The sequence below is a fragment of the Rhincodon typus genome, chromosome 7 (genome assembly GCF_021869965.1).
Source record: "Rhincodon typus isolate 14 chromosome 7, sRhiTyp1.1, whole genome shotgun sequence".
In the NCBI taxonomy this organism is placed as follows: Eukaryota; Metazoa; Chordata; class Chondrichthyes; order Orectolobiformes; family Rhincodontidae; genus Rhincodon; species Rhincodon typus.
The window spans coordinates 26243378-26265806 of NC_063338.1; the positions used below are offsets into that span (position 1 = coordinate 26243378).

Here is a 22429-nt window from a genome sequence, read left to right on the forward strand (position 1 = left end):
GCTGTGTTCATCCAGCTCTGCACCTTGTTGTCTCGGTTTCTAGTTGAGCCTTTGTCATGAGTTTAAAGTTCCACAGAGTGCTCCACCTGACTACCACAATCTTCCCCTGTCGCAGCATCAATTCTAAACAACTCAGGAAATCACTAAACACATCCACAGTCACAGCAAAAACACAGAGAAATCCGTCAGCAACTAACCTAGAGGTACCAAAGGCATGGATGAGGATGTCAGCAGCGGGGGAATCGGGTTGGGGGAAGTTGAGCAATGTTAATATGGTGCAAATAAGCAGCATTAGTGATGGCACAAATATGAGTTCAGAAGCTCAGCTTGGAATCAAATGTGACCAAGTGGCAACGTCGCCAGTAAATCGGCTGTCGATGTTGATTAGAGATGCAAAAAAAAGTACTCCGCATGCTACTGTCGGCACTTCTAGTGGTCTGCGTTCCTCTTGGTCTATAGCTTGTTATGAAGCTGGGCTGTGTCAATTATTTATTTTAAGATTTCATCAACTGAATTAAAGTTAAATGGAAGACATGTCACTGATATAAAAGCACCCATATTAACATAAAGTGGCTACCAATCTGCAACACTACGGAAATGTAGGGTCTGCAAAAGCCACCAGAGACGTTAAACGCTGGAGACCTGCAAAAAGCTTCTTTTTATCAGAAATAGAGGTGAAAGGTACACAACAGGACAATCACCTGGGGGCATGAAAAAAAATGAGCAAGAGGCTCAGCAGTCTTTCACTAATTAAGCTGCCTTCTGGAATGTGTAATTACTTTTTGAGCTTCTGACGGTTTTTAAAGGGAAAAGCCACATGACCGGCCAAACTTTGTGCATCGACGTGGACTTTGGTGGCAGAATGTCTCTCAGTCTGACTGAGTGTCAAGTTGTCGAGCTGTGTTCCTTGAACCGTGAACTGTGTTGACATCTCTGCAAGCTGATAGTAGAGAATTCCACGGGACAAGTCTTTGCATTTTGACAGCAATGTTGCCAGATGTAAAAAAAGGACATTGCAGCTATAGAGATAGTAAGAACTGCTGATGCTGGAGTCAGAGATAACACAGTGTGGAGCAGGCCAGGCAGCATCAGAGGAGCCGGAAAGCTGACGTTTCGGGTCGGGATCCTTCTTCAGAAATTGCAGCTACATTTTGAAACAGGATCTTATGGAGATCTAAACGCCTGCAAAAAGATAAAGCTGGACCAGACTACCAGCCATAAACTGTGAATTTTTTTTTTATTTTTAAAGACTACTTGGCTTCATCTATCCGTCTCTCCTTTTAATCAGTAATTGTGTGGAGGTGCCAGTGTTGGACTGGGGTGGACAAAGTCAAAAGTCACACGACACCAGGTTATAGTCCAATAGGTTTATTTGGAATCACACAAGCTTTGGGAGCACAGCCCCTTCGTCAGGTGCAGTGAGAGAGCAGGGCACGCAGACATAGAGCTTATTGCCAGATAGATCAAGGCCAGAGAGATCAGGAGATCATACAACTGGTTTGAGTGGAGTGGCAGATATTAAGACTCTTCAGGTGACTGAGAGTGTTAGACGGGGTGTAAAGTGGTTATAAAGTCAATGCCAGTGCTGTACTATCATGACAATCAGGCAGAGCCATAGGAATATACAAAAGGTGACATCTCAGATCAGACACTGAATTGTAGGTGTGAGGCCTTGTTCAGAATCTGTCTCAGAGTTTTAACTTGGAATCAGGCTTGTTTTATTCCGAAAGCAGGAATTTATAAGATGCCACACTGACTGTGACTACAAATTGGGTGTTTTTTGAACAAAATAGGAAGTATCTGCAAATAAACAACATCTTGAAATGATTTACCCCACAGATTTGTGTGTGTGTGTGTGTGTGTGTGTGTGTGTGTGAGAGAGAGTGAGAGAGAGAGAGAGAGAGAATATGTGTGTGTGAATGACAGACTACCCTTCGATGTCCAGTATTTCCCTGGAGCAGAGAGACTATGCCAAGTTCTTCACAGCCCTTAGCATGTCATTGATGACGATGAGCATCTCGCCAAGATCTTCCCTATACCTCCACATCTTGCCTTCAAACAACTGCTTTGCGGAACACCTCCGGTCTGTGTGCAAGCAGGACCCCGACCTTCCCATAGCTGGTCCTTTTAACATGGCATCCTGCTCGCATGCCCTCTGTCTGTCCTCAGCATGCTGCAGTGTTCCAGTGAATCACAATGCAAACTGGAGGAACAACATCTCATCTTCAGACTAGGTACTTTACAGCCTTCTGGACTTAATATTGAGTTCAACACCTTTAAACTGTGAATGAACTCATTCTTCCCTTTAGCTTGTTATCATGTCCTCCCCTCCCCCTATCCCAGTTACTGGCCTTTCCAGTCTGGTAGGAGACACACCATTGTTCTGCCATTCTCACATTCCCATCACTTAATGTGAACTATCAACATCTTTTCTCCACCAGCATCCTACATCCACTACCCGCACCCCGCTCCCTCCCCAAACTATAGCATAAATGCTGTCCCCTCCATACTTCACTTCAGCTCTAAAGAAGAGTCATCTAGACTTGAAACATTAGCTTGCTCTCTCTCCATGGATGCTGTCTGACCCACTGTGATCTCCAGCATTTGTTGTTTTCAGTCAGAAAAGAGATATGGTTGTAATAAACTCCACCACCAAGATGGTTGTGGCATAGTTCACGATGGAAATATGTACATGGGTGCCACCTTGGAGACAAACTATGGCTTTGAAACACTGGGTGTTAAGTTGTTGGTCACAACAAAAAAAACAAGCTTCACTAAAACCTGATCAAGTCCTTTTCAGTTCAGCATTTTTGTTAAATTTAGGATTGCAAAAAGTGCAGTGAGATTGATCAAGATTAAAGTACTTGCTGGGCTAGCCTGAAAGGTCTTTCCTTTCAATTACCAAACAGTAAGACGAAACAGCTTTGGCTCCCGCACTGACCGCTGTATGAATTATATATCAAACCATCATCGCATTAAACCCACTCAGTCGCTTTAGGTTATGCATTGCAATCGCAGTGTTACACTGAAATCTCAAAGAGAAGGGTTTGATCATTAGTAGTCATTGCACATTTTATTTGCAGCAAAAAAAATTATTCCATTTTCCCTGCAAAGCAGATTTGAGTAAATAAATATTAAAATACTCATTAAGTATAGGGGCCTGAACATTTCAAATAATTGAACAATTTATCAAATATCAGCTGCTCCTTCTCTCAGTAGCTCTTGCCTAATGCTGTGCTTGTTTACTATAAATAATCTCACAACTGAATTGGGAAGCCTAGACAGGGCAATGTCAGCATGTACACTAGTACAGTAACTAGTGACTTATTTTGAGATGACGATTCGAAATTCAATCTAATACAACTTCTAATAGAGTTGGTGAAGAAGAAATCTCTCAACATCTGTGACCAATAGCTGAAGAGCAGTATTTGCTCCGAACAGCAGAGTTGAAATTGACTGCGCACTATCACATTCATTACTGACATATTCTGGCACCAGAGTGTGATTGAAACTTAAAAAGGGCATTTATTCATGGAAAAGAAAACAGAAGCTGCTGCAAATGCACAGCAGATTGGTCAGCCTCTGAAACTCTCAGATGGAGACCCAGCTCCATTGGATGGCCTCTACTGGAAACACTACCGATAGTGGAATCGACTTGAGGTATCTGGGCGTCCCATCAGACAGACAGAGAGACTTTGACTGACTCCTGCTGCCCCTTCCAGGTAAAGCAAGCCTAATGCCAATCAGGCAATGAGAAGGTCACCGTGGAATCAAGACCCTAGGGCCAATGTCCTGCTTGCAGTGAGAGGTGTTGGCCAATCGTAGGCCAGCAGTGTCTTGAGGATTCACGGTAATGGCGAGGCATGTTGGGGGGTTGGGAGAGGCGGGGGGAAGCGGTATTGGTTTCTCAGGTTTGAGTTTGTGTAGAGAAGGGACAAGGGGTCTTGATATTAAGTTCAGATAGGGGTATCCCACTGGACATCTTTCTACTGGCTGTTCAGGTACTGAGTGCTTTTGACACGAGTGTGTTCCCACATGCACACTCCCTTTCTGTCTCTCTCTCACACACACACGTACCCATCCCTATGCTCTCTCACACTCTCTATATCTCCCCCCCTCACACACTCAAACACACACTCCCTCCACCCCCTTCACTCTCGCAGACACTTTCCCTCCCTTCTTCACACACACACACACACACACACACACACCCTCCCCTTCTCTCACTCATACATTCTCTTTCTCCCCTCTCTCTCACACTCATACACACACTCGCCCCTCTCTCTCTTTCGCACTCACACAGGTGAGGCAGAGCATAATGTATCAAAATTTCATAATGATTCAAAATAGATAGGAAGGCATGTTGTGCTGAGGATATAATGAATCTGCAAGAGGGTATAGACAGGCTGAGTGAATGGGCAGAAACATGGAGTTTAATGTAGGAAATGGTGAGGTTGAAAAAAAATCAAAAAACGGACTATTTAATGGAGAGAAAGACTCCAAAATAGTGCATTGCAGAAGGACCTAGGTGTAACACAAAATGTTACCATGCACTTACAACACATAATTAAGAGGGCAAATGGAATTTTGGAGTTTATTGCTAGGGTAGAGGGGTTAGTGTTTAAAAAAAGGGAAACCTTTTTTTTACTATAAAGGGTGTTGGTGAGTTTTTACTGTGTAAAACATTTGTCCCTGTATTTAAGAAAGAGGCCATCGGCATTGGAGGCAGTTCAAAAGTGAATCACGAGCCTTGGGATGAAGGGGTTGACATTTCAAAAGTGGCAGAGTAGGTTAGGTCTTTATTCATCAGAGATTAGAAGAATGAGGAGTGATCTTATTGAAACATGTAAGATTCTCAGGGGGCTGGACAAGGTAGATGTTGTAGATGTTTGAGACTATGTTTCCAGTTGTAAGGGAATCTAGAACTATGGGACATAATCACAGAATAAGGGGGCACATGTTTAAAAATGAAATGTTAAGGATTTTCCTCTCCCAGAAGATAATGAATGTCTGGAGTTCCAGAGAGTTGCAGAGATTAGATCACTGAAAGTAATTAAAGAGGAGATAGATAATTTTTTGAAATATTGAGGAGTTGCGAGCTATACGGAGCTGGCATGAAAGAGGAGTGGAGACCTGGGACAGATCAACCACAGTCTTATAAAATGGCATGGCAAGGTTGAGGGGCTGAATGGTCTACTCCTGCTGCTATTCCTGATGTTATGATGCTCTAATGAAAGTTCTGTTGGAGAAATTACTGTGATTGAAGGTTCATCATTCCTTGGACCTAACATTCTAAATCCCAGACTGTGCTGAAAGTTAATGGATGCATCGGTGATCATCTTCCAAAGTTTTATAGATTCTAGAATGCTTCCTATAGACTGGAAGGTAGCAAATGTCACCCCACTAATTAAGAGGGGAGCATGGAAAAGATAACGGAGAACTATTGACCTATTAGGTGTACATCATCAGAGGGGAACAAGTGAGTATCTATTAGGAAGCATATGACACTCACATAATAAGGATGGAAAAATGGGTAATTGTGTTTGACAAACCTGTTGAAGTTTTTGAGCATGTTACGAACAGAATTGATAAAGTGAAGTAGGAGTACTTGGTATATTTGGAATTTCAGAAGACTTCTGATAAAGTCTCTCGTAGGAAATTGGTTAGCAAACATAAAGTACATGGTCTGGCATGGATTAAGGATTGGCAAGTAGGCAGAAAATTGAGAATAGGAATAAACTAATTATATTTATGATGGTGGGCTGTGACTAGTGGGTACTGCAAAGATCAGTAATTGGGCCTCAAGTGCTCACAGTATAGAAATATGATTTGCATGTGGAGGCCAAATATATTTCCAAATTTGTGAGTGATGCGAAACTAGGTGTGAATGTGTGCTGTGAGGAAGATGCAAAGAAGCTTCAAGAGGTATAAATTGGCAAGAATGCAACAAATGGAGAAAATGTGGAGAACTGTGAGGTTATTTTGTGAATGATAGGATGTTAGAAAGTGTAGATGCGGATGCAGATGTTCTCATTAATAATTAATTGAAGGGTAACGCTTAGGTACAGCAAGCAATTATGGATGTTAATGCTATTCTAGCCTGTATCACAGAAGGATTTGAGAACAGGAGTAGCAAAATTTTACTTCAATTGTACAAACCTTGGTTGCCCTGTATCTGGAGTACTATGTGCAGTTTTCGTCCCCTTATCTTAGGATGGATATTATTGTCACAATTTTATCAAAGGATCTCGAGACTTGTTCCCAAGATGGAAGGCAAGGATTAGTGCTGGGTTCATTGCTTTTTGTCATTTATATAAATGATCTGGATGTGAATATAGGAGGTATGATTAGTAAATTTGCAGATGACACCAAAGTTGGAGGTGTAGTGGGCAGTGAAGAAGTTTATCTCAGAGTACAATGGGACATTGATCAGACGGGTCAAGGAGTGGCAGATTGGGTCTAATTTAGATAAATGTGAGGTGCTGCATTTTGGTAAGGCAAATCAGGGCAGGACTTATATGCTTAATGGTAAGGTCCTGAGGAGTGTTGCTGAACAAAGAGTGGAGGTGGAGGTTTATAGTTCCTTAAAAGATGAGTCACAGGTAGGCCGGGTAGTGAAAAAGACGTTTAGTACGCTTGCCTTTATTGGTCAGTGCATTGAGTATAGGAGTTGAGAGTTTATGCTGTAGCTGTTTAGGACATTTAGAACATTGTGTGCAATTCTTGTGTCCCTGCTATAGGAAAGATGTTGTGAAATATGAAAGGGTTGACAAAAGATTTACAAGGATGTTGCCATTTAGCAGTTCATTCCATACACGCACCACTCTACGTGTGAAAAAAAATTGCGCCTTAGGTCCCTTTAAATTTTTCCCCCCTCACCTTAAACCTATGCCCTTTAATTTTAGACACCCCTGCCCTAGGAAAAAGACCTTGGCTGTTCACCCTATCCATGCCCCTCATGATTTTATAAACCTTTAGAAGGTCACCCCTCAGCATCCAATGCTCCAGGGAGAGTAGTCCCAGCCTATTCATCCTCTCCCTGTAGCTCAAACCCTCCAATTCCAGCAACATTCTTGAAAATCTTTTCTGCACTCTTTCAAGTTTAACAACACCTTTCCTATAGCAGGGAGACCAGAATTGCACGCAATACTCCAAAAGTGGCCTAACCAATGTCCTACACAGCTGCAACATGACCTCCCAACTCCTGTACTCAATGCACTGACCAATAAAGGCAAGCGTACCAAATGTCTTCTTCACTTCCTATCTACCTGTGACTCCACCTTCGAGGAATTATGAACCTTCACTCCAAGGTGTTTTTTTCAGCAATACTCCGCAGGACTCTACTATAATGCTTATAAATCCTGCCTTGATTTGCCTTTCCAAAATGCAACACCTCACATTTATCTAGATTAAACTCTATCTGCCAGTCCTCAGCCTACCATCCCATCTGATCAAGGTCATGTTGTACTCTGAGGTAACCTTAGCTTTCCGCTACACCTCCAATTTTGGTGTCATCTGCAAACTTACTAATCATAACTCCCACGATTAGAACCAAATTTTTTTAATAAATGATGAAAAGCAGTGGACCCAGCACTGATCCTTGTGGCACACCGCTGGTCATAGGCCTCCAGTCCAAAAAACAACCTTCCACCACCACCCTCTGTCTCCTAACTTCAAGCTAATTTTGTATCCAAATGCTAGCTCTCCTTGGGTTCAATGTGATCTAACCTTCCCAACCAGTCTACCATGCGGAACCTTGTTGAATGACTTGCTGAAGACACCAACAAGTGTCTAAATAGTACTGAAATAAAGGGTAATGGAGATAGTGTGGGTAAAAGGCAGTGAAGTAGATGATCAGCTGTGATTATATTGAATGACAGAGCAGGCTCAATGGGTCCCTACCTGTCCCTATGTTCTATATTGACCTTACCAGCAACCAACCATCTTTCCAGTTTCAAGCATTAATGATGAGTAATTTCAATTTTACTTGTACCATGAGTTTAATCACAAGTGTAACTTTGTAACAAGGCCAAAAAGATAAATATGAGACAAAACATCAAAGCAAACCTGCCACTATTTGCTTGTCAGTTTCCCCATACAGCAAGTTCCCTGCTAGTTGCTGAGTCAATACCAGCTATGTTGGATTAAGACCCTTGAATGAATCTCAATTACCTATTTAAGGGCCTGAATTAGTAGCAAGAAAGTGGGTGTCCGCAACAAATCTAAATGCCCACTCGCTTTATCAAACTCGTCATGGGACAAGGGTATGAGATTCCATCTACTGTCAGTAAGCTCATGGAGAAAATGATCTGAAACCAATTATGTAGTTGGGGGCTCAGAGTTGTTTGTTAGTCAGGGATTACTGTGAGCAAACTGTCCCAGGAGCTGAGTTTAGTTTAATTTGTCTAAATCACCATAAAATCATTTATGTGAGTAAATCATAGAATCCCTGCAGTGTGGAAACAGGCCCTTTGCCCCAACAAGTCCGCACTGACCCTCCAAAGGGCAGACAACCTAGACCCATCTCCCTACCCCCTACCCTTTCCCTGTAACCCTGCATTTCCCATGGCTAACACACCGAATCTACACATCCCTGAACACTATGGGCAATTTAGCATGGCCAATGCACCTAACTTGCACATCTTTGGACTGTGGGAGGAAACCGGAGCACCCAGTGGAAACCCATGCAGACAAGGAGATTGTGCAAACTCCACAAAGACAGTCACTCGAGGGTGGAATCGAACCCAGGTCCCTGGCACTGTGAGGCAGCAGTGCTAACCACTGAGCACTGGCTCATCACAGTTACTGCCTTCTATTGTGAAATTGCACATCAGTGCCCCACTTAATTACAACTGTTTGATGCAGTTATTTTACTGCAGTTAACTAACAAATTATTGACCTGTTTTATTAGTCCATATTTCACTTGCAGCAAGGCTTGTTAAGCCATATACAGAGCTTAATGAGCCAGAAACATTTTATTTTCCACTTAGCACAAGTATGAATGTCACAATCACAGACATGTTATGGGTTATTAGGAGCTTTATTTGAATTTTTGCTTCCACTATTGAACTGTTTGAAGAGAGTGTACAGTGGATTGGGAAATAGATGAGCAATTTTCTGTCAGTTAACCAATTCCACTAAATCTACAAGTCGCAGTTATACATCCAGCAAGTTTGAATTCCTTGGGTAGTTTTTGTAAATGACTTTTATGTGATATTTGAAACAATTCATTTGATACTTTGAACAGTTACTGACTGTGTTATTATAGTACATGTAGGAAGTCTGTGTGTCAACACGGTAACTAGGGCCCTGCCACATAAACCTACATTTGGCAAAGTAGTGAAGTTGATACCTGAAATGTTATATAGTCAAGTACTATTTATTTTGTTGACACACTTACAATAATAATGTTAGAATATCCATTTGTTTGATGTGAGCACGCTGACTGATAGTTTCTGTAATTGTGGCAGAAGGAACAGAAAAATCTCTCTAAATATTATGAATGACTTTGACTCTATGATTTCAATAACATAATAATATCTTAGCATGGAGACGAGTGTTCGAGCCGATCAAGATTCACTTTGATGGTTTAGTTGTTACCTGAACCCCTCAGTTAGCTTTATATCTTATATTGATTTCTATATTTAATGGACCATCCAGTAAGGTCTACATTTTTTTTCCAATAAATCCAACCGGACTGTTGTAAATGTCTTGCTGGGTGGGTGATAGGAAGTCATAAGCTCTCTGAGCACGATTGCCACTTCTGGGATTTTCTGCTCGATGCATCAGGGCCTGCAAATATGCCAGACCTTATTCGGGCAAGTGCATGCTAACTGCAGGATAATAATGGGCGTACACCATCATTTTATTCTTTTATGAGGTGTGTGTGTTACCGGCAATGACTGTATTCATTGCCTGAACCTTAACGACTGTTGATTGGAGTGGTTTGCTAAGTCATTTCGTGGGACAGTTAAGAATCAAAAACATTGCTGTCACTCTGGAGCCTTAAGCAGGCCAGACCAGGTAAAGGATGGCAGATTTCTAAACCTGAAGGAAATAAGTGAACCAGAACCATTTTTATGACGGTCAACAATGGTTTCATGGTCACCATTTCTGAGACTAGCTTTATCTTCCAAATTTGAACACATTTTCCAACGGAACCAGCCTGAGGCTCTGGATTAGAAGTCCTAAATGCTCCCATACAAAGCTGCCATTCATTCCATCATTTATACCTTCATGTTGACATGACCACAAGGAATGCTACTACATAGTGACTAATGCTGTTAAGGAGGTGAAGAGCAATTTAAAATTTCAATGGGACCAGATAAATAAATGTAACTTTCAGTCAGTGGCAAAGGAAATATTACAGCAAGATGCCAATAAAGTCCCGGAAGCTGTACCAAGTGTCAAGTCATTACAGATTTTATCAATTAGGCAGAATAAGGCAGCCCTAAATCACTGTTTTCTGGATGACAATATTATAAATTGCCTTATGGGGCCAAAAATAGGAAAGTTGTTTGAGTTATCAGTCAGGAATTTGAAACAGCCTATGGAACATCATTACAGAAATAAAGTACTGAGATGCTAGAAATCTGAAATGAAAACAGAAAATGTTGGAAGGTTTGGCAGCATCTTTGGAGAGAAAACCGGAATGTTTCAGGATCTGATGATAGGTCACCAGCCTAAAACATTAACTCTGTTCTTCTCTCTCTACAGATGCTGCTGAATTTTTTCCAAGCATTTTCCGTTTTTATTTCAAGTCAGCCCCTTTTGGCTGAAGTTAGGGTTAAGGTTGAGAAAATAACTCTCAGACTAGGAAAGGGGCCGTACTAGACCTAGTATTGGGGAATGAACCTGGCCAGGTTGTCGACATCTCAGTAGGGGAGCAGCTCGGGAACAGTGATCATAATTCAGTAAGCTTTAAGGTACAAATGGATAAAAATGAGCGTAGTTGTCAGGTGAAGGTGCTAAATTGGGGGAAGGCTAATTACAACAATATTAGGCAGGAATTGAGGGCAAATCAACATCTGTGGGAGGCTTTCAAGTGTAAGTTGATAGGGACTCAGGACCGGCACGTTCCTGTAAGGATGAAGGATAAGTATGACAAGTTTATGGAACCTTGGATAATGAGAGATATTGTGAGCCGAGTCAAAAAGAAAAAGGAGGCATTTGTCAAGGCAAGGAAGTTGGGAATACACGAAGGAATTCAGGGAACACAGGGTGGAATACAAGGAAAGTCGAAAGAACCTTAAGCAAGGAGGTAGGAGGGCTAAAAGGGGTCATGAAAAGTCAATGGCCAACAGGATTAAGGAAAATCCCAAGGCTTTTAATACATATATAAAGAGCAAGACGGTAGCCAGGGAGAGGGTTGGCCCAGTCAAGGACAGGGAAGGGAATTTATGTGTGGAGCTAGAGGAAATGGGCAAGGTATTAAATGAGTACTTCGCATCAGTATTCACCATAGAGAAGGACTTGATGGATGATGAGTCTGAGGAAGGGTGTGTAGATAGTTTGGGTCGTGTTGAGATCAAAAGGGAGGAGGTATTGAGAGTCTTGAAAAACATTAAGGTAGACAAGTCCCTAAGGCCTGATAGGATATATCCCAGAATACTGAGAGAGGCAAGGGAGGAAATTGCTGGGGCCTTGAGGTAAATCTTTGTACCCTCACTGGGAGGTCCCAGAGAATTGGAGAATGGCCAATGTTGTTCCTTTGTTTAAGAAGGGTGACAGGGATAATCTAGCTAATTACAGGCCAGTGAGCCTTATGTCAGTGGTAGGGAAATTATTGGAGAGGATTCTTCGAAACAGGATTTACTCCCACTAAGTGGGCGTATTAGCGAGAGGCAACATGGTTTTGTGAAGGGGAGGTCATGTCTCACTAACTTGATTGAGTTTTTTGAGGAAGTGACGAAGATGATCGATGAGGGTGGGGCAGTGGATGTTGTCTACATGGACTTCAGTAAGGCCTTTGATAAGGTTCCCCATGGCAGGCTGATACAGAAGGTAAAGTCGCACGGGGTCAGAGGTGAGCTTGCAAGATGGTTAAAAACCTGGCTCGGTTGTAGAAGACAGGGTAGCAGTGGAAGGGTGCATTTCTAAATGGAGGTCTGTGACTAGTGGTATCCCTCAGAGGTCAGTTTTGGGACCTTTGCTATTTGTAATATATATAAATGATTTGGAGGAAAATGTAACTGGTTTGATTAGTAAGTTTGTGGATGACACAAAGGTTGGTGGAATTGCGGATAATGATGAGGACTGGCAGAGGATACAGCAGGATATAGATCGGTTGGTGACTTGGGCAGAGAGATGGCAGATGGAGTTTAATCCGGAAAAATATGAGGTCATGCATTTCAGAAGGTCTAATCCAGATGGAAAATATATCGTAAATGGCAGAACCCTTAAGAGTACTGATAGGCAGAGGGATCTGGGTGTACAGGTACACAGGTCACTGAAAGTGGCAACACAGGGGGAGAAGGTCATCAACAAGGCATACGGCATGCTTGCCTTCATCGGCCGGGGTACTGAGTTTAAAAATTGGCAGGTAATGGTGCAGCTTCATAGAACCTTAGTTAGGCCGCATTTGGAATATTGCATTCAATTGTCGCTACATTACCAGAAGGATGTGGTGGCTTTGGAGAGGGTACAGAAAAGATTTACCAGGATGTTGCCTGGTATGGAGGGCATTAGCTATGAGGAGAGGTTGGAGAAGCTTGGGTTGTTCTCACTGGAATGACGGAGGCTGAGGAGCGACCTGATAGGAGTCTACAAGATTATGAAGGGCATGGACAGAGTGGACAGTCAGAAGCTTTTTCCTCAGTTACTAGGGGGCATAGATTTAAGGTGTGAGGGGCAAGGTTTAAAGGTGATGTATGAGGCAAGATTTTTACACAGAGGGTGGTGGGTGCCTGGAACTCACTGCCGGAGGAGGTAGTTGAAGCAGATACTATAGTGTCATTTAAAGGGCGTCTTGACAAATACATGAATAGGATGAGAATAAAGGGATAAGGTCCCTGGAAGGGTAGGGTGTTTTAGTTGTGACGGGCAGCATATCGGTGCAGGCTAGGAGGGCCGAAGGGCCTGTTCCTGTGCTGTAATATTCTTTGTTCTTTGTTCGTCTTATGATAATAAATGTATACCCTTGACAAAGAAAACAATATTTGTGCAAAATGTTCACGCAGATTTGTCAGTTGTTCCAGGATATCTTTCAGACGTATTATATAGAAAATGTCTGTCCTTTAAAGATGCAAAGGCTTAGATAGAAATTACATTCACTGAAGTTAAGGAACAGTTGTATGAACACAGTAAATGTCTAAGCCAGATGCAGTTGCTAAGGCTTCCAATTATGTATTAAACAGTTCATTAAGCTTTAAAAAATTGAAAAAGATGTCTTTCACACAGGACCGTGGTATAAATGTCAATTATTGACTAATTTTTAACCAAACATGGTAAGTTGTGGACTGGGTAACCCCTTGATCCTCTCCATTGCCATGACAATGGACTTCTGGTTAAAAAAAATACAGTTTTGGTTATGAAAGAAATGCAGGGCGACCTTTCATCCATGTTGTCGACGCAACCCACCTGCCACCTCAGAACAGCTTCACCAGTGGAATGGCTCAAGTAAGCCTTGCTGAAAAAATCCTGAAGCAATCTTTACCTCCATGTTTGAGTGCTCTATGTTTTGTGGATGGGCGGAGTGGAATTAATGAGATCATCCTCCCCCCAGCAAATGGATGGGAGATTGGGGGTGGGTGGTGTGGGCTGCTCATTTAATCAGGTGGGAAGGCACAGTACAGAAAGCCAATGACCTTCCAGACTGTCCTGATTATGTTAGAGCAGGGAAAGTCCAAGTTGGCCTTCTTGATCTTACATCAATTGAGCCGCTCAAGTGGCCAATGTAGGATCACTTGAGGGCCTTGTTCCACTGTCACTGGTAATCCATCACTGACAGAGGACTGGGAGGCAATAACAAGCATGGTTTCAAATAGAGATGGCGCCCTCTCTTTGTGTGCTGGCCTATATTTGTTCCTGAGTGAATGTCACAAAAACAGATTATCTAATTTCAGTTTGTGGAATGTTGCCATACATAAATTTGATTGTGAGTTTCCTTACATGCCAAAGGTAACTAATTTGCTGTAAAGAATTTGGGATATCCTGGGACCGCTAAAGGTGTCACTAAATGAACTTCCTTTTCATTCCCTAATGGCTAAACCATAATAAGACTTGCTTCCATTTCAAGATTGGAGTTATAATAATGAGCAAATGGGGTTAGTGTGCTGCAGTTAACACCCACCCAATGCAATAGTCTTAACAAGGAAACATTGCTGCTTTTCTTACTGTGCTTCCCACTTGAAGTTTTTCACAAATAAAATCCTTATTTATCATGTAAAATGGTAATTTTGTTCGCTCGCATCATAGCGAATTTATCCAATGAGTGACTGAGTCACAAAAGTCAAGAACCATATCAGATCACCTGTCAATGCTGCTGAGATCTCAGCTGGGACAGCAGTGGTCAAGTTATAATTGGTCTTAGGGCCAGAACAGAAAGAGGAAAGTTGGATAGGAAATCTGAAAGTGAGTAGACCATTCAGCCATTGTTGATCATCCAAACGAATTGCCGGTTTCCTCTCTCCCCACACCCCCACCCCACCCCACGTATCCTTTGATCCCTTTAGTGCCAAGTGCTATATCCAACTACTTCTTGAAATCATACAATGTTTTGTCCTTGACCACTTTCTGTGGCAACAAATTCCACAGGCTCACCACTATCTGGGTGAAGAAATTTTCCCTTTTCTCAGTCCTAAATAGTTTACCCATATCCTTAGACTGTAAACAATCCCCTCCCCACTTCTGGATTCCCCATCATTGGGAACATCCTTCCTGCACCTACCTTGTCTAATCCTGTTAGAATTTTATAGGTTTCTATGAAATATCCCCCTCATTCTTCTAAACTCCAGCAAATATAATCCTACGTGGGAGCAAAAACAGAAGTTGCTGGAAAAGCTCAGCAGTTCTGAGGAAGGGTCACCGGACCCGAAACATTAACTCTGTTTTCTCCTCCACAGATGCTGCCAGACCTGCTGAGCTTTTCCAGCAACTTTGTTTCTGTTCCTGATTTACAGCATCTGCAGAGTTCTTTTGGTTTTTAATGTAACCTCATTGCTTTTGCACTCTGTGCTCCTGTTAATAAAGCCTTGGAAGCTGCATCCCTTATTACCTGTACTCTTAACCTGCCCTGCCAACCTCAATGACATATGCACATATATACACAGGACCCCCTATCACTGCAACCTTTCTGAAATTGTACCCTTTATTTTATATCGTCTTTCAATGCACTTGCCAACAAAGAAAAAAAAATCACCTCACATTTCTCTGTGATAAATCTAATTTGCCATTCGCCTGTTGTTCTATGTCCTTTTGAACTTCTACACCACGTACTCATAGCTCTCAATGCTTCCAAGTTTTGTTTCCTCTGCAATCTCCAAATTGTACTCTGAATACCAAAGGCTACATCATTAATACATCACAGGAACAGGAAGGGTCCTAACACAAACCTCTAGAGAATTCACCTACAAAACTTTTTCCAGCGTGAAAGATATCCATTAATCATTGCTCTGTGTTTCCTACCACTCAGCCAATTCGGTATGCATGTCACTACAGTACTTTTTATTCCATCAGCTACAACTTTGCTCTCATGTCTGTCATATGGTGCTTTATCAAAATGCCTTTGGAAGTCCATGTAACATATCAACAGGATTGCTGTGATCAGCCCTCTCTGTTAACTGATTGAGAAACTCCAGCAATTTGGTTCAACACAATTTGTTTTTCACAAACCATGCTGGCATTCAATAGTTAACCTACATTCACAGAAGTGATCCAAATATACCCTTGGGGATTAGTTAGCTCAATTCCTGTACCAGCTCAGATTGCCATGAAAGCCCCAAAATCTCAATGTTAGCCCGTTCCTGAGGTGTGGTGATCCTTAGGTTAAACCACCACCAGCCATCTCTCTCTAATGAGGGAGCAGCCCTATGGTTCACTGGAACTATTGTGACTTTCCCTGAGCAGATATGCCGATGTAAAATTTGACCTTTTGAGACAAATGTACATTCAAATTGTCAGGGATTGAGTTACATACAAGTACACATATTTTTGAGGGCTTGAAAATCCATATCAGTTCTTGTGAATTGCTGATAATTTTACTGTCTTGATGACAGCTGGCATGGTCCTGAAGTCAGCAGGGAATTGCTGTCCTAGCCATCTACATCCATCAATTTAAAAGGAGGGGAAAAAGCAATTGTGAAAAAAAAACTTACTACACTATACCTGATTAATCCTGCTCCCAAAACTAGCATGAGGTATACAAAAGACAAAGGACTTTTGAGCTGAAAATCAAGGGTCGACTTTTACATGATATTGAATATTACTTGGGTATATGCAGTATTGATTGAGTCTAAATGATCAACTCTAGCAGCTTCTCCACCACTGAGGTTAAACTGACTGGCCTGAAGTTGCTGGGCCTATCTTTGACCAAAGACACACAAATACTGGAAATAGTAAATGAAGTGTTGCTAGTGGGAAGGAATATAACAGTTGGGAAGTCTTGCTATAACTGTACAGGATGTTAGCGACACTACACCGAGAGTACTATGTACACTTTTGATCTCCTTAGTTAAGGAAGGATATATGTGCATTGGAAATAGTTCAGAGAAGGTTCAAGACAGTGATTCCTTAGATGAAGGAGTTTTCCTTTGAGGAAAAGCTTGAGGCTATCCTTAGTGGAGTTTATAAGAATGAGAATTGATTTTATTCAAAAATAACATTCTAAGGGGCTTAGCAGAATGGTGCTGAGAAGATAGCTCCCTTCATGAGCAATGTAGAAGTAGGGCTACAGTTTCAATACGAGGTTGTGGGGTCGGGTTGGGGGTTTGGGGGGGAGGTTTGCATTTAAGACTGAGATGAGAAGGAATCTCTTCCCTCTCCCATCCCTGAATCTTTGGGATTTTATTTCCCAGAGAGCAGTACAGGATCACTGAAAAGGTTTAAGGCTGAATTAGATAGATTTTGACCTAAACGACAATAAAGGGTTATGAAGGGCAGGCGGGAAAATGAAGTTAATTAGATCAACTACAATAATATTGAAAAACGGAGTCACTGCAAGCGGTTGTGTCAAACAACAAACTCTTGCTAATTTTTCTTGTAATCTTAAGCATGTATTCAGAGATGCAGCAGCAATATTCTAGGAACAAAAACAAAAAATGCTTGAAAAACTGAGCAGGTCTGGCAGTATCTGTGGAGAGAAAGCAGAGTTAAAGTTTCGGGTCCAGTGACCCTTCTTCCAAACCTGTTCTGAGTAACGTGGACGTGGGTTACTTCCCTAATCCTGAAGATCCTGGCCTTAGTCTTGATATTACTGTTCCTGGTAAGCTAAAAATCAAGTATTTTCAGAACTGTATTACGGATTTAATTACAAAGTTTAGACAAGATTTACAAAAAAAACAGATTTGTTGGAAGCCTTTGAAGCATGGTTGACCTTTGATAACTTTAAGAAGATGGACAGCCAGTCCATGGAATTTGATAAGTTGTACAGAAGACTAACTAAATCCTAGGAATTCTGAAGTCTGTACTTGCGTTCCAGTTATTAGCTTGTGTACAAAATGCCACACATGGATGGACTTTCACATTTGATAGTGTTTCAACTTTATGGTTATGATTCTTTTATGGAACAAATGACCACTGTCCTAAAGTCATTCTGTGGGCAACAATAGTTCCAGCTGCCTCCATGTCACGAATTGTGCGTGTGTGTGTGTGTGTGTGTTTGTGTGTGTGTCCAAGTGCCTTACTACCTACGTTATTTCAGGGATGATAATGCAGTCATGCTTTTCACATGAAAGCAGGGATGCATCATTTTATCCGCACTGATGTCATCCTGTCTTGATGGAAAAAGCAAAGACAAGATTGGACTTGGACAATGGCAAAGCGTTTGTATTTCGTACAATTGTAAATTTACGATTCACTGCATCAGAACATCATTTGGATTCCAGAAAGGAAACTGATATTTCTTGCTGATAAGTTCTAGAAATATTCCTGACCTCTTAAGACAAGAATGTGGCTAACAAGCAGAGGAATATTTAAAAGTTATATAAACAATTTGCCCACCCTTCAACCACAAATATTAAGCTACTACTGAGAGGTGCCAGAGTTGTGGATTCGGAATATGAATCTCCTGTTGAATAAATCACATTGCAATGTGATATATGTATCAAAAATCAGATGACACCATCATGCCCAGTTGTCCATTAACCCAGAAATTTATTGAAGTGGTGGGTATGGATTTGAAAGAATGGGGGAAAGGATCAAAATATTTATCTGTTACATTTGCATAGATATAGCGACTGCGTTCAACACAATGTCACAAATAAACAACAAGGACAAACAGACAATAATGGATGAGATTATGGAAAATTAGAATGGCGTAGGTCTTGAAATAACAATGAATTTATCCAAATTTTCCTGTTATCTTTTCTATGACAAGTTCATGCTTCTGTGAGAGGACTTAGAGTTTGTAGTTATTTGACACGACTATAAAAAGACCATTCAGCAATAGTTTGGAAGAAATCATGCCATAATTGCTGAAACCTTACACACGTGAATCAATCAAATTACAAGCTCTGGCATGAGTGGCACATGCCAAAATGTATTTACAAATGGTGGGGGTACATGTAATCTTAATTTGCCTCTCATAGTGTGTGATAATCCTCCAGCCTTAGAGACAACTATTACCTCCCACTTTCTCTGCTAACTTAAATGTGCTATATACTGGCAGGAAAGCATTTATCAAAGCTAACACACCAGAAAAAAATCTAAACATTAACACATCACATTAGACTGTCTAGGGGAGATTTGGTTCAGGCGATTTGTTTTTTTTTTGGAAAGAGATGGGGCACAGGGAATGGAGAAGTCCTGGAAAAAAAAAATCAGATATGATGGCAAGATGCTGGACAGAATGAAAGCATATTTCTCAAGTCACAACGATGCTTTGTAAAATTACAAATCCTGAAAATACAGGAGTGATAATGACAAGGCACACTGCTTACCCTTTCTGTTTGTGAGTTAGAGTCAGAGGAGAGGGTCTGATAATTCAAAAGGTATATGTCGATGTACGTGTGATCATTAATGATCATCCACTGGTTCTCCATTATCTATCACACGAGTTACATTTTCAAAACAAAACCTCCAGTAGATTTGTTTCATGCTGGCATTGTCTAATCCCAGTAATAATTTCCAAATGTTCTTTTATGGGACAATGGAAACTAGGACAATGAAGTGTTTGCTTTCTTACTCATTCAATACTTTGCAAATAAGTCAATACCATTTTCTCAAACATTCTTTACCTAGATCCTTTGTGTTGTCTGGTGACAGCTTGATCTTGCTATCAGTGATGTCTTTATGTGAAGCCAGGAACAGCACGACTTCTCCTTTTTCATTCTTAATTGGGACAATATCGAGCAGACACCAAAACGATGCACCTGGAAATGAAGAAAAGATATCATTAGAGAAATTTAATGTTGGTCCAAATGATTGCAATATTGTAATACGTTTAACTAAGATCAATCAGAAAATCTACGCCAATAGTTCCCAATTTCTCTTCTGTCTATTGTAAATGAAGGATATTGATATGTTCAGACTTTTGTTGTTTGCTGAATGCAGTGAAATCAGGGACATGTATAGAAAAAAGCTGGCCAGTGATCATTCTTTAATGCATGCATAATGATCTGCGTCCAAGATCTGTTTGTTTAAAAGATCCGACATTTATTATGCACCCTACTCATACATGCTGTGCTCTCCTCTGAATAGGAATATGTTTTATTAATACATCTCTCTCCCCTGGTGGTTGACCCATGCAAATTTGTCCAAATGCAGATCAGCCCAAATGGCAAAGAAGGAATTATAACTCAGATTTGAGTTCCACTCCATTAACCACTGGTCACGTGGACAGATTGATTTTCTTTCATATTTCTCGCTGGATTGCAGGTTACAGCTAATTATGATAGCTAACTGTTTTACCATTCCTCTCCAATAGTTGATCTAGTAGCAAAATTAATTAAGAGCAGGGAAAAAAAAGTTGAGCAGCCAGCATGGATGCATATGGAGAAGATTGTGACTGACAATTTGTATTGAGTACAGCACTCCCAGCAGGGGGCTCCATTTTGTGGGTGGATAACCTGCATTTACAAAAGACAGAGATAGTAGGAACTGCAGATGCTGGAGAATGCGAGACAACAAGGTGCAGGGCTGGATGAACACAGCAGGCCAAGCAGCATCATAGGAGCAGAGAGGCTGACGTTTCAGGCCTAGACCCTTCATCAGAAAGGTCTAGGCCCGAAACGTCAGCCTCTCTGCTTTTACAAAAGACAGCCTGCTTCTCCTAAATGGGGAGGGTCTCTAACACTACCAAAGTTGGTGAAGCTATGTTAAAAAGTCCTTGTGAGAATGAACAAGGCTGCCAGTGCAGGAAAAACGAGAAAGAGGGCTCCCGGGTTTGTTGATGTTGCATTGGAGATCATAGCACAGAAGGTTGAGAGAGGGGAGGGCATTCACATTATGACAGGGAGCCTGTAAAAGGAAACGGTGTTCAATCTGCAGAATCTGGCACCAACGATCTAGCTCCATGGCCGGCAAAGGTTCAATGACCTGCTGCATGTGGGTAAGGTTAATGAATGCAATTTCAACTGACCCCTCTTTGCACAAGCCTCTCATGCTACTCAGTGCATTACAGTTCCATGTTTCAGTGATCAGGATTTATACCTAACATTCAGATCCTCCATCCCAGCCTCATAGCTTCCAGCCTTAAACCACATCTTACACTTTACACTTGCTTTTAGATATTTAGCTATGGTACATATGTCAGCTGAATAAATTACAACACACACCCGTCAGTGGTCTTCCCTCTCCCCTGTAGGGCTAAGTTGCATGCAATAAATACAAAGGGGCATCAGAAAATCCATGGAGATGGGAGGATGGAAATACCAGCATCTCTTGAGCTCCTCAATGCTCCATAATTGAAGAGCCACTGGAGAAGGGTCCTGACCCAAAACAACAGCTTTCCTACTCCTCTGATGCTGCCTGGCTTGCTGTGTTCCACCAGGTCACACTGTGTTATCTCTGACTCCAGTTCTTACTATCTCAGGAATTAGAATTAGAATCCCTACAGTGTGGAAACAGGCCCTTCGGCCCAACAAGTCCACGCCGAACCTCAGAGCATCCCACCCAGATCCATCCCCCTATGACCCACCTAATATACACCCTCTACCTCCCTGAACACTATGGGCAATTTAGCATGGCCAATCCACCTAACCTGCACATCTTTGGACTGTGGGAGGAAACCGGAGCACCTGGAGGAAACCCACGCAGACACGGGGAGAATGTGCAAACTCCACACAGACAGTCGCCCGAGGCTGGAATCGAACCCAGGTCCCTGGCGCTGTGAGGCAGTAGTGCTAACCACTGTACCACCGTGTCGCCCGAATGATGATAGTATGTTGCACCCATATCGCCCTCCTCTTGTGGCAGACTGTTCCAAACATCTTACCACCCTTTATGTGTAGAGGTGCTTCTTAATATCTTTCCTGAATAGTCTAGCCCCACTTTCACACTGTGTTGCCTTGTTCTAGAATTCTCAACCAGTGGATATCGTTTATCTTTATCTACCCTGCCTTCTCCTGTTAATATCTTGAAGACTTTGACCAGATCACCCCTTGGCCTTCTATATTCTGGAGAAACTAGGCCTAATTTGTGAAATTTCTCCTCGTAACTTAATCCCTGAAAGTCCAGGTCCTTGGCGAGGTTGTGCAGTCTTGCAATGAAGGACATTGCTCTCTTCCAAAAGGTCAGTGAAGTTTAGAACGGGAGACCACCATTCCATACCTTCATATTTGTTTATATACCCACATATTGCTCGTAAACAACTCCTAACCCAATAGCCACAGTTTTAGATATTTTCTAACCAACCTGTTCAGAGATGCTATTACTCATCGCTGGAGTAGGTGGGACTTGAACCCAGGCCTCCTGGCTCAGTGGTAGGGACACTTCCACTGCAGCACAAGAGCCCCCATAGCTACAGTTTTTTTTATTGTTTTAAATATCAGAAGTGCTGTCTCAACAACCAAACAATCTTTTGTCACCACCAAATCACCGAGACTTTTTTTGTACTATTAACTGCCACCAGTAAATCACCTGCATAGCCAATTGGATATTTACATGTAAAGCTTGTTACAGGCAACATATAACCACAGTTTTAATCTGTGTTTATTTCTAGGAATCTGCGGAATTCCTTTTAAACACCCATCAGCTGACTATAATTAAACACAATTGATCTTCATTTAACAAATGCCCCTTTCTATTTAAATGTAACTAGAGATGATATACGCAA

At 41.7% G+C, this 22429-nt stretch overlaps 1 protein-coding gene across 1 annotated transcript in view; it reads right to left on the reverse strand.

Moving 5' to 3' along the window:
* kcnh3 (potassium voltage-gated channel, subfamily H (eag-related), member 3) overlaps positions 1-22429 on the reverse strand; it is a 546526-nt gene that overhangs the window by 237918 nt on the left and 286179 nt on the right. Inside the window, exons 3-4 of the mRNA XM_048598723.1 lie at positions 19392-19526; positions 7942-7944 (exon numbers count right to left, since the gene is read on the reverse strand). Coding sequence (XP_048454680.1) covers positions 7942-7944; positions 19392-19526 — 138 coding nt within the window. The remainder of the gene's footprint in view (positions 1-7941; positions 7945-19391; positions 19527-22429) is intronic.